This window comes from Micromys minutus, assembly GCF_963924665.1.
Source record: "Micromys minutus genome assembly, chromosome: 20".
NCBI lineage: Eukaryota > Metazoa > Chordata > Mammalia > Rodentia > Muridae > Micromys > Micromys minutus.
The window spans coordinates 28629275-28643937 of record NC_137955.1 but is presented as its reverse complement, the minus strand read 5'-3'; the positions used below and the strand labels follow the sequence as shown (position 1 = coordinate 28643937).

The 14663-nt window shown below is 45.1% G+C and overlaps 1 protein-coding gene across 2 annotated transcripts in view; it reads left to right on the top strand.

Annotated features, from left to right (window-relative positions):
- PDZD2 (PDZ domain containing 2) overlaps window positions 1-11236 on the top strand; it is a 218509-nt gene extending 207273 nt beyond the window's left edge. For both annotated transcript variants that reach the window (XM_080933679.1, XM_080933680.1), the window contains exons 20-24: window positions 557-674; window positions 3523-3624; window positions 4117-4387; window positions 5763-5897; window positions 8857-11236. In XM_080933679.1, coding sequence (XP_080789805.1) covers window positions 557-674; window positions 3523-3624; window positions 4117-4387; window positions 5763-5897; window positions 8857-9020 — 790 coding nt within the window. In that variant the 3' untranslated portion in view covers window positions 9021-11236. The remainder of the gene's footprint in view (window positions 1-556; window positions 675-3522; window positions 3625-4116; window positions 4388-5762; window positions 5898-8856) is intronic.
- Window positions 11237-14663: the final 3427 nt, after the last annotated feature.

Here is a 14663-nt window from a genome sequence, read left to right as displayed (position 1 = left end):
TAACCTTGAACCACCAACCACAAGCACAAACCCACAAACTTCAGACCTTGCGCAATGGAGTCCACCAGGGTTCCTTTCGATTCTAGGATCCGATCCAGACACCGCACTGCGTTTCAGTTGGTATCAGTCCCGGGAGCCACATGTGCTTGCCAATGTGCGGCTCTGAGGACAAGAGCAACAACGTGGGGACTGGGCTGTGCCTCAGGGAGTCTGTGGGGCTCTGAAAGCCGCTGGGGCTAAGCGGGGAAACTCCTAATGTTTTCAAATGTTTCACTGGGGCCTCTGGTTTCTAAACACTTTAGAAGGTGTCTGCTAAACTCCTGTACTGGTCCCTAAATATCCTAGAGGGGTCCCCAGGCTCATTTCCTACACTGCCAGTGAAAGATTCATGCTGGCCTCGGAGGGCTCTCTATAGGAGCAGAACCTATGCCCACCAGGAGGCAGACAGGTCGGAAAATGCCCACAGTATGGCAGGAAGACCTTCCAGACGAATCCTTAGGAAATGGAGAGGCTGCTGTTTGATCTTTTTTTTTTTTTTTTTTTTTTTTTTTCTTAGTTTGGATCAAGTCCTGGCCTCCATGGGGAGCCAGCAGAGATTGCAGGCCGTTTTATCATTAGTGGGGTCAAAATCCCCCATCCTCACCCTGATTCAGGAAGCAAAGGCACAATCGGAGGTGAGCAGGGTGCACAAAAACGGATGGATGGGAGGGCAGGGTGTTCGTACAGTGGGGGAGGGGCAGGGGCTGGACTCAGTCTGTTGCTTCATACGCTGCTACCAGCTTCAGCTGCTGGCCCATGCTGCTGTGGGAAATGTTGGATCGGTGTCACTGCTATCCTAAGTCCCCTGCAGCCGCTGGTCACCAGCCTTTCTACCCCCACAGAGTTTGCAAAGGAAATGCTGAATAGCCATAAACCTCTGTCCCTTTCACTGTGGACATAAGCTAGTAAGGGGAGCCACCTGCTGGTGAAGGGCTCACACTGTTCAAACCCTGCTTATGCCCTGAAGTTTAAGAGCTCCTAAAGCCCAGCCTATAAAGTCAAGGATTCAGAATTAAAAATGAACCATATGTGACGGTGAACAGTAGCAATGAGAGTATGGGGTCCCTTCTAGAATGTTCCTCAGAGGACCGTTGAAATTGAACATCAGTCGAGGAAAAAGGCAAATAGGAGTGAGTGGGAAGATGCTGGGTTACTAACAGTTCCCTTACATTTACAAACTGTTCCAATCCCCACATCCTCCTGGGTACCATCTGAGGTTTCTCGGTTAAGAGGTAGCCTTACCGTCTTGTTGGCCAGGGTGGTGGGGCTGTGGGGGTGGGGCAGTAGCTGGAAACAGATACCCACCAGTTCCCACTGCCCCCATCAATTCCCAGTCCCTCCAGATTCTCAGCCCACTGGGACGTACAGTCAGGACATCCTTCGGGAATCAAGCGCTTTCGCTTGGAGTGAAAGGGACTGTTTGTCAGCTTCAGCCTCCTTCAGTGGCAGGCAGGTGTCACAGGCTCACTCTGGGACACAGTCTCATTCTTTCCGGGGCCTCTTTACCCCAAAGGTGTTAGAAAAAATGTACAAGGAGCCAAGAAAGCCTCAACTGGACGCACCCATGAGGTCTGCATTCTCAGAACTGGAGTGCAGACAGGTTGGCAGGTGCTGCTATTAGACTGATACCCTGAGCAAGCGTAAAGTTCTGTGTCGGGGACTATTCCTGCTTGCGTCAGAACACAGACCCTCTCTTTTGTGGTCAGTAGATTGGAGAAAGGAGAGAACGCAAAGCTGGCCTGACCCTGCTGCAGCCCTCTGCTTTTCCCCAGAGAGTTTGGGGCACTAAAACCAGAACAGCACAAACCAGTAAGAGGCCAAAATCCAGCCTGCTTTTCTGACTACATACCCAAGCTTTGGAGGGAGTGCCCTGTTCATCGGGCCTCCCAATGCTGTATAGCAAATTTCTCAGCCAAAATCAGACCTCTTCCTCCCCAGCCGCTGGTACACTTGTTGCCCCAAATCCTCTCTGCCCCACCTCAACCCCACAGAAATTAATTTAAGTAAATGGAAATTTGGATAGCAGTATGCTTGTTTTGAGATACACTGTCACAGCTCTAGAAAGTTATCTATCTTCCAAAAGTTGTGCAAAAACTATTCACTAAGCCACGTGGTCCTGGGCTTATTTAGAGAGCCTAGTGGTCAGCATCTCCTTTCTGTTCACTCATCTGGATGACTGAAGGCGACCCAAGTCTTCATGACTTGCCAATAGTACTAAACACTCCTCCATCAAATTTCTTGATCCACTGACCCCACAGGTGGTTTTCTGCTTCCTTTTCTTTCAGCAAATCAAACTTCAAAGTGTTACTAGCTTTCTCTAGTAACTGTGTTTTTGATCATCTTGAAAAACCAAGCAATGTTGAACCTTAAAATGTTAAATCGTCTCTAAAATGGGGGTGACGTCAAATTCCAGACTGCTTAACCAGTTGTGTTTATTGAATTTTTTTAAGATTTATTTATTTTATGTGAATGCACTGTAGCTGTCTTTAGACACACCAGAAGAGGGCATCTGATCCCATTACAGATGGTTGTGAGGCACCATGTGGTTGCTGGGATTTGAACTCGGGACCTCTGGAAACCACTGAGCCGTCTCTCCAGCTCACCAGTTATTTTTAATCTTCTATTTCAAGATATCCTTTGACTGATGCTTAAAGCAAGACAGTAGAACACTAAGAATGTTCTAGTCTCATGGTTGACAAGTTCACCTACTTTATAACTACAGTTAACCAGCTGTACCTGCAGATAACTCGGGAACCCAAACATGGAAACACTGGTGTATAAAACATGGCTGAAGCGTGACACCTTTATCCTCCCTTCACTCTTATCTTCGTAATGTAGAAACCCAGGTTTGCTAATAACTGGGGATATCATGATTGAAGGGTGCCTGCCCAGCATGCACAAAGCTCTGGGTTCAAAACCAGGCACAACAGCACACCCCTTAATCCTTGTAAGATGGAAGCAAGATCATACTATAATCAGAATAGACTATACTTAAAATTCTATTTTCGATTTTCAAAAAAGGTCAGAAGTAAACGATTGCTCTTGGGAACATAGCAAGTTTGAGACCAGCCTGGGGCTATGTGGACCCTGTCTCAAAATAGTAATACATAAAAATACAGACACGGAGAGATGGCTCAGAGGTGAAGAGTACTGACTGTTCTTCAAGAGGTCCTGAGTTCAAATCCCAACAACCACATGGTGGCTCACAACCATCTGTAATGAGATCTGATGCCCTCTTCTAGTGTGTCTGAAGACAGCTACAGTGTACCCATATAAAATAAATAATTCTTTAAAAAAAAAAAAAAAAACTTGGTACATAAGCCTACCAGGGGGCAAATATAGAAACACAGAAAGGCTAAGCTGGACTTCTCTACATTTCTAGGTTAAATCAAGAATTACTAAGGGTACGTGTCAAGCGCCTCCGTGGGGACTTAGCTCTGGGTACAAGGAACAAAGAGTAAATTGTCTGTTTCTCTTCTCTAGAATAAAGAAGATATTTGCTTCATAGTCTTAAGTAAAAAAGAAGGCTCGGGTCTGGGATTCAGTGTTACAGGAGGGGCCGATGTGGAACCAAAATCAGTCATGGTAAGTCACAGTGTTACGTCGGGGCATCCCAACGTAAGCAGCAGAATTTGATGGGGACACAAATTCTAATCAGATGGCTAAGTTTTCGTCCCTGCTTGAGGAGAGCAGTACATACTATCTCCACTGTCAAAGATGAGTGTGCTTCCAGACAGCTAATGTGTCAGCAGAATTACCTGTATTGTGGCCATTTCTGTCTAAGCACAGGTAAGGAAAGCCAAGTGCCCACACTTGCAAACAGTAGCACTTTGAAATCACTTGGCGACCTTGAGGCCACATTCACCGGGCAATCCGTTCACCTGTCTCTGGCTGTTACCCGGGGATGTGACAAATGAGTGGCCATACGCTGCAGAGACTTGCTAGTTCACCGGCACACTGACGCAGCAAGAGCTTTGTCATGGGAAGCTTGCCTTGAGGAAGCTCCTTGACCTGCAGGTACTCTGAACGGTTACCAGAGCTACGGATGACTCTGTTCTCATTCCCTTTCTGTCCTAGGTCCAAAGGGTGTTTTCTCAGGGCGTGGCTTCTCAGGAAGGGACTGTGAGCCGAGGGGACTTCCTTCTGTCCGTCAATGGCACCTCCTTAGCTGGCTTAGCCCACAGTGAGGTCTTGAAAGTCCTGCACCAGGCAGAGCTGCACAAACACACCCTCATGATTATCAAGAAAGGGAAAGACCAGCCCAGGCCCGCCTTCAGGCAGGAGCCTCCCTCAGCCAATGGGAAGGGTCCGTTCCCCAGAAGGACCGTGCAGCTGGAGCCTGGAGCCGGTGAGTTATGCTCTGATAGAGTGCAGGGTGTGTACGCTGTTGATAAAGTATGCGGTACCTAGGACTGGCAGGATAAAACAGGCTAGGGAATAAAACAGCTTATGTAATGGGATTCTGAGTTAAAGGAGAAACATGGAGATTTCTGTTTCCTGTTTTAGCAAAATATAAGAAAATGACGGGATAAACGTGGTTTTGGGCTTGAAAATCAAGACTACAGCCTTTATGGGTCAAGAATTTAGAAGGGCTCAGGACAGACATCCACACTAAGTACGAGTTCTGTTCCAAGCCCAGCTCCTGCAGACTCCCTCAGCAGCGCCGCCCACAGGCCCAATGCCTCTGCTCAGTGGCCCGCACTCTCCATAAGTATCCTTCCACTCTGCCAGGCTGCAGACTTCTGATGTGGGCCTAACTGCAGTGGAGTCACTGGAAAGCTGTTTAAAACCCTGGTGACCAGAAGTCTCCGGCTCCACTGAAGCAGACATGAATACGTCTAACAGTGCTGTCGGGCGAGTCACCCCCTAAAAATTCACACCACTCCCAATAGTAACACATGTCTCTTTGACTGTGGTAAGAAACTGGCGGTGATGTTGGTTCAAACTGTAATCCTAAGGATATTAGGTAGACAGTTTGATTCATCCGTGGTCCTTTTCCCGCCTTCCAAGCTGCTAAGACCACCTTTCCACTCAACTCCATGGTGCAGACTTAAGGGAACTAAAAGACCAGTGTGTAGTTGCTATTCAGTCCCCAGCCTGGCCTTTCCAAACAAGCCATAGAGCCAAGATGACCACGGAAACACTCTCCCCACACGAGAGCCAGATGCCAATGAAGAATGCCAGTGTGAGGGGGGCAACCATGCCCCAGTGATTCAGGGTTTTCTCTTAGAAGCACAAAAGGCATAGGGCAAGGAAAGAAGCCCCACCCGGTTCCGGGGAGCTCCCCAATCAATTATGACAGTCTCTCATGACCCAAACAATCCAATGCCTTTGCTTTCAATAGCAGATGGTGACATTCTGTTGCTATGGTAGCCAGGGTTGGCAGGAAACGGAATTTGATTCACCGAGTGTGACTTCCATCCTCACCAGGATGTGTGCTACCAGAATGTGAAGCTTGACAAGAGCAGTTTGTCTCCTGGCACTGGGGGAGAAAGCATTCTCTGCACTTGCAGGGATGTCCAGAAAGCAAGCGTTGAGCCCAATAGGACACAGCCAGGCTCCCTTCATGGAGGTCAACCCTGATGTTGAGATCAAAGGTTATAAACACTTGCCGGCAGAGTCCACGGTGCCAGAGGCAATGCACCGAAGGGGGATGGGACAGGTGGCATGTTGAACAAACGGCCTATCATTCTAATCTTGACAAACAAACATCCTTGCCGCAGGGAGAAACGGAGCTGCTCATGATGCCCTGTGTGTTGAAGTGCTGAAAACCTCTGCTGGGCTGGGATTGAGTCTGGATGGAGGAAAGTCATCTGTATCTGGAGATGGTCCACTGGTCATTAAAAGGGTATACAAAGGTAAACTATTCTGTGAAAAAGCCATCCCTTCTGTATGAGAACTGGTTTCCCAAAATCTGCAGTGCTTTTGTGGCTGCAGAGTCTTGAGTTGTATTTTGCATGTATTAAAATGCCCAAGCCCCAGGTAGGTACCAAGGTGAACACTGCCATCCCGGAGTCTGGTGCTTTCAAATACCAGACTGCAAGAAAAGGGAGAGGAACGGTGTTGAATGGTTTCATCGTGAACTTGAAATTTTCATTTTATGATCTTGGGAAATTGGGCTTGATGATTGTTTCCTTTGCACAAGCATTATGGTATGGACATGTATATTTATGTTCACGTGTGTACACACTTGAAGACCCATCGTTGGGATCAAGTATCTTCCTCGATTGCTCTCCACTTTATTTCTGTGGCAGAATTTCTAGGAGATTGCCAGGTAGGATCCCTTTACTTCTGAGTGCTGGGATTACGGGTGATCCATACATGTGGGTTCTGGAGATCCGAACTCTGGTCCTCACGCTTGTGTTCAACTGAGCTGTCCCCCTACCACGGGGAAGCCTGTATGGTGTTCAGATGCCTAAGCAACCAGGAATTATGCTGTTATTAACACATAAACACAAGTAGATTTGAAACTCACAAATAGGTCCGTCTCGCTTATTTAATGTGCATTTGTGTTTTGGATGTATAAGGACATCCGATCCTCTGGGGCTGGAGTTACGGACAGTTATAGGAATTGAGCCCAGGGTTCTCTGAAGAGCAGCCAGTGTTCTTAACTGCTGAGACATCTCTCCAGCTCCCACCAAACTCATTTATGGTTAGAGGATATAGACACGAGACTGGTCGTTCTTAGCTTAAGATTGATAGTGTATGTGAGTGTGTATTTTTCAGCAGGGTTTCACCATGTATCCTGGCCTGGAACTCGGAGATCTAATTGCTTTTGCCCCACTGATCGGCTTTGGTCGTGTTTCTGAACTTGTGATCTCTTTCTGTAATTACACAGCTACTCTGAAACATCTCTCCACTCCAGACACAATGCTAATATGAGCCCTGCTTTAACAATAAAATATGGAAGAGGGGACAAAACCACCAACGTGTACACAGGGCCAAGGATAAGCAGCGATGCTGGCCTGTGCTGTTGGACTGGTGCGTTCTTGGATTTCTCAGTGGACAGTGCCTCTCATCATATGATCACCTCTGAAAAGATCCACCTTTCCAAACCTGTCACATTCCGTTCTAGGTCTGTCCTCAGTCTCTGCCAAACACATGTGAAAAATACATTTCTCACATCTTAGGCAAATGGTTATAAAACATCTCCAGCAGTACTAGGTGAGGGAAAACTCCCCATACTCAAACAAAAATGGCATAAAAGAAGCATGAAGCCATTCATGTAAGTATAGGCACACAAGTAACAGCTCGTAGAGGAAGACAGCATCTGATGCCCACAGGACTTGTCTTGAGAACCCATTAGGAACTATAGGCAGGCTCGAAGTTGGGTGTAGTCACTAAAGACCAAATCTGCTGGCAACTTCACCTTGAACTTTCCCCATCTTTAAAACCATCTCTGGCTTCCCCACCTTCTGAAACATCTATCAGAAAATAATAGAACAGTGACACCGGAGCTTAATCATCACACTCAGTGTGACTTCAACCCAAGTGAGATAGTGTTCCATATACTGACCTCCCAGAGTACCAGCTTCAGGCAGAGCAGTGCAGGGGTACAGGATGGGAACAAAATCTACCCGAGAGCCTTGCCAGCCCAACAGATGGGCGTCTGTCTCTCTCAGACTACCTCTTCATCAGGTTTCCCAATCAACTGTAATTACAGGTATATAAATATCACTTTTGGGGATTCTAAAAATGTATGTGCAAGTGCAGTTGCCCAGAGAGGCCAGACCCCCGAAACTAGAGTTATTGGTGGTCATAAGCCACTAGATATGGGTGCTGGTAGGTGAAGTTGGGTCTGAACCTAGGTCCCCTAGAAGAGCAATCTTAACTGCTGAGCCATCTCTGCAGCATCTTTAACATTTTTATTACCTTGTGTCTGTGCAGCCTTCAGTGGTAGTCATGACACAAACTTAGAATCAGTCTTTCACCTTCGCCCACTGAGCCATCTTGCCAGCCCTAACTACCAAATGGCTTTTAGAAACCGGCATCTGTTCAGCCTTTTGAGATCTGTGATTTCTAAGTTACTTTTCTTCCCCTATCTTTTTCGTGGGTAACATTTTCTTCCCCACTGTGCTTTAGGTCTGTACTTAATAGCAGGGAGGAAAGAAAGGGCCTGGATGCCGAAGGCTCAGATGTGCTAGAGCTTCCCCTAAGCAGGAATACCCAGCTGCCATCTCGGATGACATCGTTTCTATGAGCTTGCTGGATGTTTGTTGGTGTTCGTTCCTTTGACCAACTGTATTTGCTGCTGGTCTGCGTTTTTAAAGTGCCTTTACACCACTACCACAGAGGCTTCGAAAGATTCAGATTTGAGTAGGAGGACCCGCTTTGTTTAATAACATGCTGGTAAATACTACTCTTGGCCAATCAGGCAGAATTTTGAATCCTTATCCTTTGTGTTTCTCATGATGTTTATGACCTGCAACTACTTTTTCAAACAGTAGACACCCCAAGGCCGCCAACATGAGCCCCTCTGGAGCATACCAGTTTGTGAAGGGATGAGACCTTTCTTGGCCAGTTCATAAATCTGTTTCTTCACATAGTCAGACATCAACTTCAGCCAGGTGGAGATGTGCTAGAGGTAGGAGAGAACCCTGAGGCAAGCCTTTCTGTGAAAAGTACATGTGACCCAGGATGGCAGTGGTCTGGTAGCAAAAAAAAAAATGTATTTATCACAAATTAATTGTCTTCCCTTTGTGAATTGTGGACTGCTCTAAGTTAAACAACTGTATAGAGAGAATGTTTTAAAAAGGAAAATAAATAGTCCTAAGACCACAAGAACAGCACTGAGATGTTTCTCATTTGTTCTGACAGGTGGTGCCGCGGAGCAAGCTGGAACAATAGAAGCGGGTGATGAGATCCTTGCTATTAATGGGAAGCCCTTGGTTGGGCTGCTGCACTTCGATGCCTGGAACATTATGAAGTCTGTTCCAGAAGGGCCTGTGCAGTTGGTGATTAGAAAGCACAGGGAGTCGTGAATTTTTACAGGAATCTCCTCCCCTAGATTTACTTGTTTATATGAGTTCTTGAATCAACAAACAGCTTAGACATGATTGTACTTTTACATGAAGCCCAAACTCTGGACACCACCTACCTGGACGGTCCAGGGCTAGGGAGGGCATCATTTTGTTCAGTGCCTCAGATCAAGAGCTGATGAGTTCTCTTCATCTGGAACACCTAGCTGCACCTTCACATCCCTCCTAGCATCAGTCCTGGTGAGTAGGGACCAGAGGATAACACAAATGCCCTGGTGAAAATTATATATATATATATGTAGATTTATATAATTTTGTAAGTAAACAACATAGTGCTTTTAGGTACATAAAATGGAAGGCAGAGCTATGGGGTCTATGTATGTTACCTTGAAAAAGAAAATGAGACTTAAAATGAATTTACGACCTAATTGTTAGGCAGAGCTCAGGAATTACCCAACAGTGAAAAAGATGACAATTTTAAAAAGTGCTATTTTTTAATGAAAGTAATGTATGATGCGAACTAGGAAGTTCTGATGGTTTTCTGTTTCAGAGTGTAAGTCATAAAGCTGTTACAGAACGATAGTTCTGAGGAATTGCAATAAATAGCTGTGAGCTTCTCTGCTTGGGAGGAGGAAGTTCTAGCCTGAAAGCACCTTGCATCTAGTTTTCAAACTTGAGTACATGGTCAAATTCAAGACTGATCAACCCCAAAGCAGGCAAAGCTGTGAGCGTGTCTGTTTCCACACACACACACATGCACCACCACCACAAAGGGATTTGAGAGTTAAATCCCTCAACTTGCAAACATAGGCATTCTGTGCATCCTCTCGAGGATATTTAGTTAGTAGTCCGGCTCTCTTCCCTGACAGAGATCAACTTCTTGCTATTTTGGTTTTTCCTGTTTTGCAAATTCTTCCTCTTGCTAAAACTAGGGTCCCACAGATCATTCTGACTCAAGCTGCTTGTTAAACTCCTCCAGCTGTCGTGAACTTCTCCCGAGCCCTTCCTCCTCACAAGCTGGCTTCTCTCCCTTTGCGCTGACCATCATTCTCTTAAATTCCAAAGCCTCACCAGCTTCATTTACCAAACAAGGAAAATGAAAAAACAGGGTGAGTCACTCTCAAGGAAAAGGACTACAGTGTTCACCACCCTATCCCCAGGTGGTGCCACCCAGTGCTGGGTCCTGGGTGAAAACTGCATTTGCTAATCCGGTTAACAGCTGGGTCTAGGGGAAAGACCACTGAGGTGCTTGAGCTGCTGTTGCCCATCATAATCTAAGCCCGATCCTGCTGGCCATTTGCAGAGGAGACCCAGGAAGGGCCCACAGGTGGACGCAAACTAACTGGCTCGTTTTCAACAGGTCTCACAAAGAAAGCTACAGTCCGGGAGTTAGCATCTACTCTTCCTTACCGTTACAAGTAGAATACTCTAAGATGTCAGTGCAAGGTGCATGCTAGGTTGTTAAGTCTTCAGGGTCAGTTTCTGCTTTCTTTTACCTGAATGATAATTTGAAGTCAGCACGGAAAACCATTTTTCTTTCCTTTTCCTTTCTTGTTTGCCTCTACTCCTTTACTGCCATGCCTATTAAGTCCTTTGCAAACAGACAGGACTTTTGGAAGCAATGGTGTGTCTCCAAAGCTCCTATCTGAAGAATACACAAAGGATACATCAGGCATTTGGACTAGATCTTTCCAGAAGGTCTTCCCAGCTAAGTGGGAATGTAAGGGAAGAAGCAAGATCTCGATCTGTCTCTGACCCTGAGATAGAAAGCTATTTATTTTGTGTCCAGTGTTCAGGCATGACTAAGTATTTGCTAATTAGTCTAATAACTCCCCATACTTCCTGCAGTGAACACTAATGGTATTGTTCTAACCCTTTCTCTTCTTTGTAAGTGGTCAGTCACTCACAGTAAGCTATGAGGTAAAATGTGTTATACAAATTGTAGTTGTAAGACAATACCGTGAAGGCTCAAGTAGGTTGGGGTTTCATTCCCACCCTCCCACACATACTGCATTGTAGGGTTGACTTTAATTGGTATCACACTTGTACATTATACATTATTCTTTATTTATGTAAAATAAAATGCCTTATATATTAAAGAGTAAGTGCAATATTATGAACTGGCCTGTACATTTTTAAAATGTTGCCAAGTTATGTAAATCCACCTCTGTAAACAATTTTTTAAATAATTTTCAAAAAATAAACACTGCTTCCTACTTGGCTTTGTCTCATTATTATGCAGTAATACTGAGACTTTTTAAATGTGGTATTACCATATCACCCATACAGGCAAGGGGCCTCTGCTGGCCGCTCACCCCCTCAAAGCAGCACACCTCTAATGCCTCCATCTGGCTCTCCGAGATTTCTGGGCACTTCTTACTAAATCTTTAACAACCCAAGCACCTGTACTTTCTCCCTTTCAAACCCTATCCTTTCACAACAGACACACACAAACATACTGACACTGGACTGGATCCTTCCAAATGGCCTCTTATTATAGACATATACTACACCCACAATGAAAAGTGCCACCATAAATTCCCGATTTCCAACTTCCACTGGACCCTCTTTGCCGCTAAGCAATTGTCTGCCAGGCTTTCCTCTCGTTCACAAAAGCTTTCTTTTCCTCAGAGAAAACTATCTTCCTCCTCCTTGGGCTCCTATTTCACAGGGAGAAATAAAAACCATCTTTATTAAGGCTCTGCAACTTGAAGAGACAAATCCTGCAAAGGAGGCAAGAATATACATGCTCAGGGCTGGAGAGCAAGCACTGGCTGCTCTTCCAGAGGACCTGGTTCAATTCCCAGCACCCACATGGAAACTCACAACTGTCTGTTCCAGAGATCTGACACCCTCAGCAGACATACATGTAGGTAAAACACTGATGCACATGAAATTTTAAAAAAATTTCGAGTATAGATTCTCGAAGTAAGGTTCCGACTGCCTTATCGGGAAGAATAGTGTAATTCCCTCAAAAGGCCACTGAAATAAACAAGAGAAACTAGTTATGATACAGCATGAAAAAGAACATCAGCCTGTCTTATGAATTTGGAAAATTATATCAACATGTATAGTAAGATCTAAGACCAAACTAAAGAGAATTATATAGGACACCTTTAAGTGAGGGTTCTGAAAAATGCCATCAAAACCCTTCACCTGGAGAAAGCTCTAGACTTGAAACAGTGTGCTCAATTGGAATCCCCATCATGCCTCAGCACAGTGGGGGAGGGGGGATAACTTTCCTTTCCCACATCAAGTGGCAGTCTAAGCAGATCAGAGAGGTTAGATGAGTGAGCTCACACGATGCCATCAGGTAAGATCCAGCCTATCACCTAGCCCAGAAAGGCCACAGTCACCATCAAGCCACAACTGTCCTGAGTCAGCTAGTTAGTATGCCTCTCTCTCTCCAGGCCTAAGGGATGAATTCAACAAGCTACAGAGAATCTACTGCTGACAAGTCCTGGGCACATGGTAGGCTTAGACCTCTAACTTTATTAAATTCAGCAATATGAGCAAGTGGGATGGAAAAATAAAATGGACATAAACACAGCTGATAAACTTTGACCACTTGGCTCCGTCATCTTAGTTATGTGGCAGCATATGCTATGGCCAAGGATGGTGGCCTACCACATGGTAGCTAGGAAGCAAAGATGAGAGAAAAGGAACAGATCCTAAAATTCCATTTGGGGGGTACGCAATCCTCCTAAAGGTCCACCACCTCCACCAGGGACACACTGGCAGCAAAGCCTTCAGAATATATGAGCCTCTGGGAGGTCACTTGAGATTTAAACTAACTGGGTGTGGTGACCAACAGTCACAGCTCTGGAGTACATGCACAGTGCAGGGCAGCCTGAGGTACATGAGAGCCCATCTCAGACAAAAATGAAGTCTTTGATCCCAGCACGGAGGCAGAGGCAGGTGGGTCTCTGAGTTCAAGGCCAGTCTGGATTACAGAGCTAGTTCCAGGACAGCCAGGGCTGTTCTACAGAGAAACCCAGTCTGGAGAAACCATAAATACATAAGTAAATAAATAAAATGGACAACAAAACCAAAATGAGTAAGATAGTTCAGGTAAAGACAGACCCAGAGGCAAATGCCCTCCATCTTTATTCTTCAAAAGAAAAAAAATTCATGTTGATATGAGAGAAGTTTAAAGTCCATAAAAAGCAGCACAAGGTGCAAATACAACCCCAGAAGCACATGTGAGATAAGAACTGTGACTCCAGGGCTGGAGAGACGGCTCACAACCATCTGCAATGGGATCCAATGCCCTCTTCTGGTGTCTGAAGACAGCTACAGTGTATATAGAATAAATAAATCTTAAAAAAAAAAATTACCATGACTCTAAACCCCAAAATGAGCTCAAATACATTGAGAAAAATGACATACAAGACTGACAAAATCTGCAACAAAAATGCAAATCACCAATACTGAACAGTAACAACTTACTAGTTCTGCCAACACTGATGATGCCGTCCATACAATGAGTGCAGAGGCCAACATCCATGTCACTGATGGAGGTAACTTACGTCTGCGTCTGCACAGATCTCAGAAACCAGATGGGCCTCACTTGTCATTTTCAATGTTTATTCTTCCATGCAGTCCATTTCTGTGAATCTCTCCTACAAAAATCAGAGAACTCACAAGACTGCTTCCAATAACCAAGTATAAGATCGGACTCTGAATATCCACAGGAGCTAAGCTATTCAATGGAACAACTCAAAAAGACGCTGTTTACTTACAGCATACTACACGTCAGCGGTTCTTGGTGTCTATCCACTCTGTGAGTGTAAATGCACACCCAGGTTAGGCTGAGAGTGTGTGTACTATTAAAACCATGTTACCACCTACAGCTCCCTGAAGAACAAACACTTGTGAAGACACAACATTCTGCCAGTGTCACCCAATACGTGGCTCAACAACCTTACAAGATGGGTCTTGGAACTCCAGGACTTGGTGGGCTGGGCGAGATTGTCGTTCCTATTCGACAGGATGAAAGAAGGACAAAGTGCTTTGATCTCACACAAATGCATGACTCATATTTCCCAGGCTGCAGACATGAACCCTGGAATAAATAGGCTGAAGGGTACCACTCACTAAACCCATGCTTCTTTTTTGAGTGATGAAAGTTAAGGCACTTATAGTTATAAGCCCTCCTGGGGCCTGAGATGGCTTAGCAGTGAGCACTGGCTGCTCTTTCAGAGAACCTAGGGTTAATTCCAAACACCCACATGGCAGCTTACAACTATCTGTTCCAGTTCCAAAGGATAAACATCCTCACACAGACATGTATAAGTAAATCAGTGTACTAAAATAATAATAATAAAAAACAAAACATAAACCCATCTGTTCACAAATACAAAAAAGACCTAATGATGGAATAAATCAGAAGTTCCTGGTCAATTCTGACTCAGAGCAGTAGTAGCATATTTATGCTTCTAAAAGGAGCTTATTTTTCATACCCTATAATTAAGTAAATTGCACCAGCATATCCTCTAAATTGCCTAAAGAACTTTTTGCATATCTGCTGCCATGGTTGTCTCTCAGAGAAAACAGCCCCATCCTGGTGCCCAAGTAAGAAAGGAAAAACTATAACCGGATGCCATCCCTGTTTACTCAGTCACTTGGGGATCAAATCTTAAATAG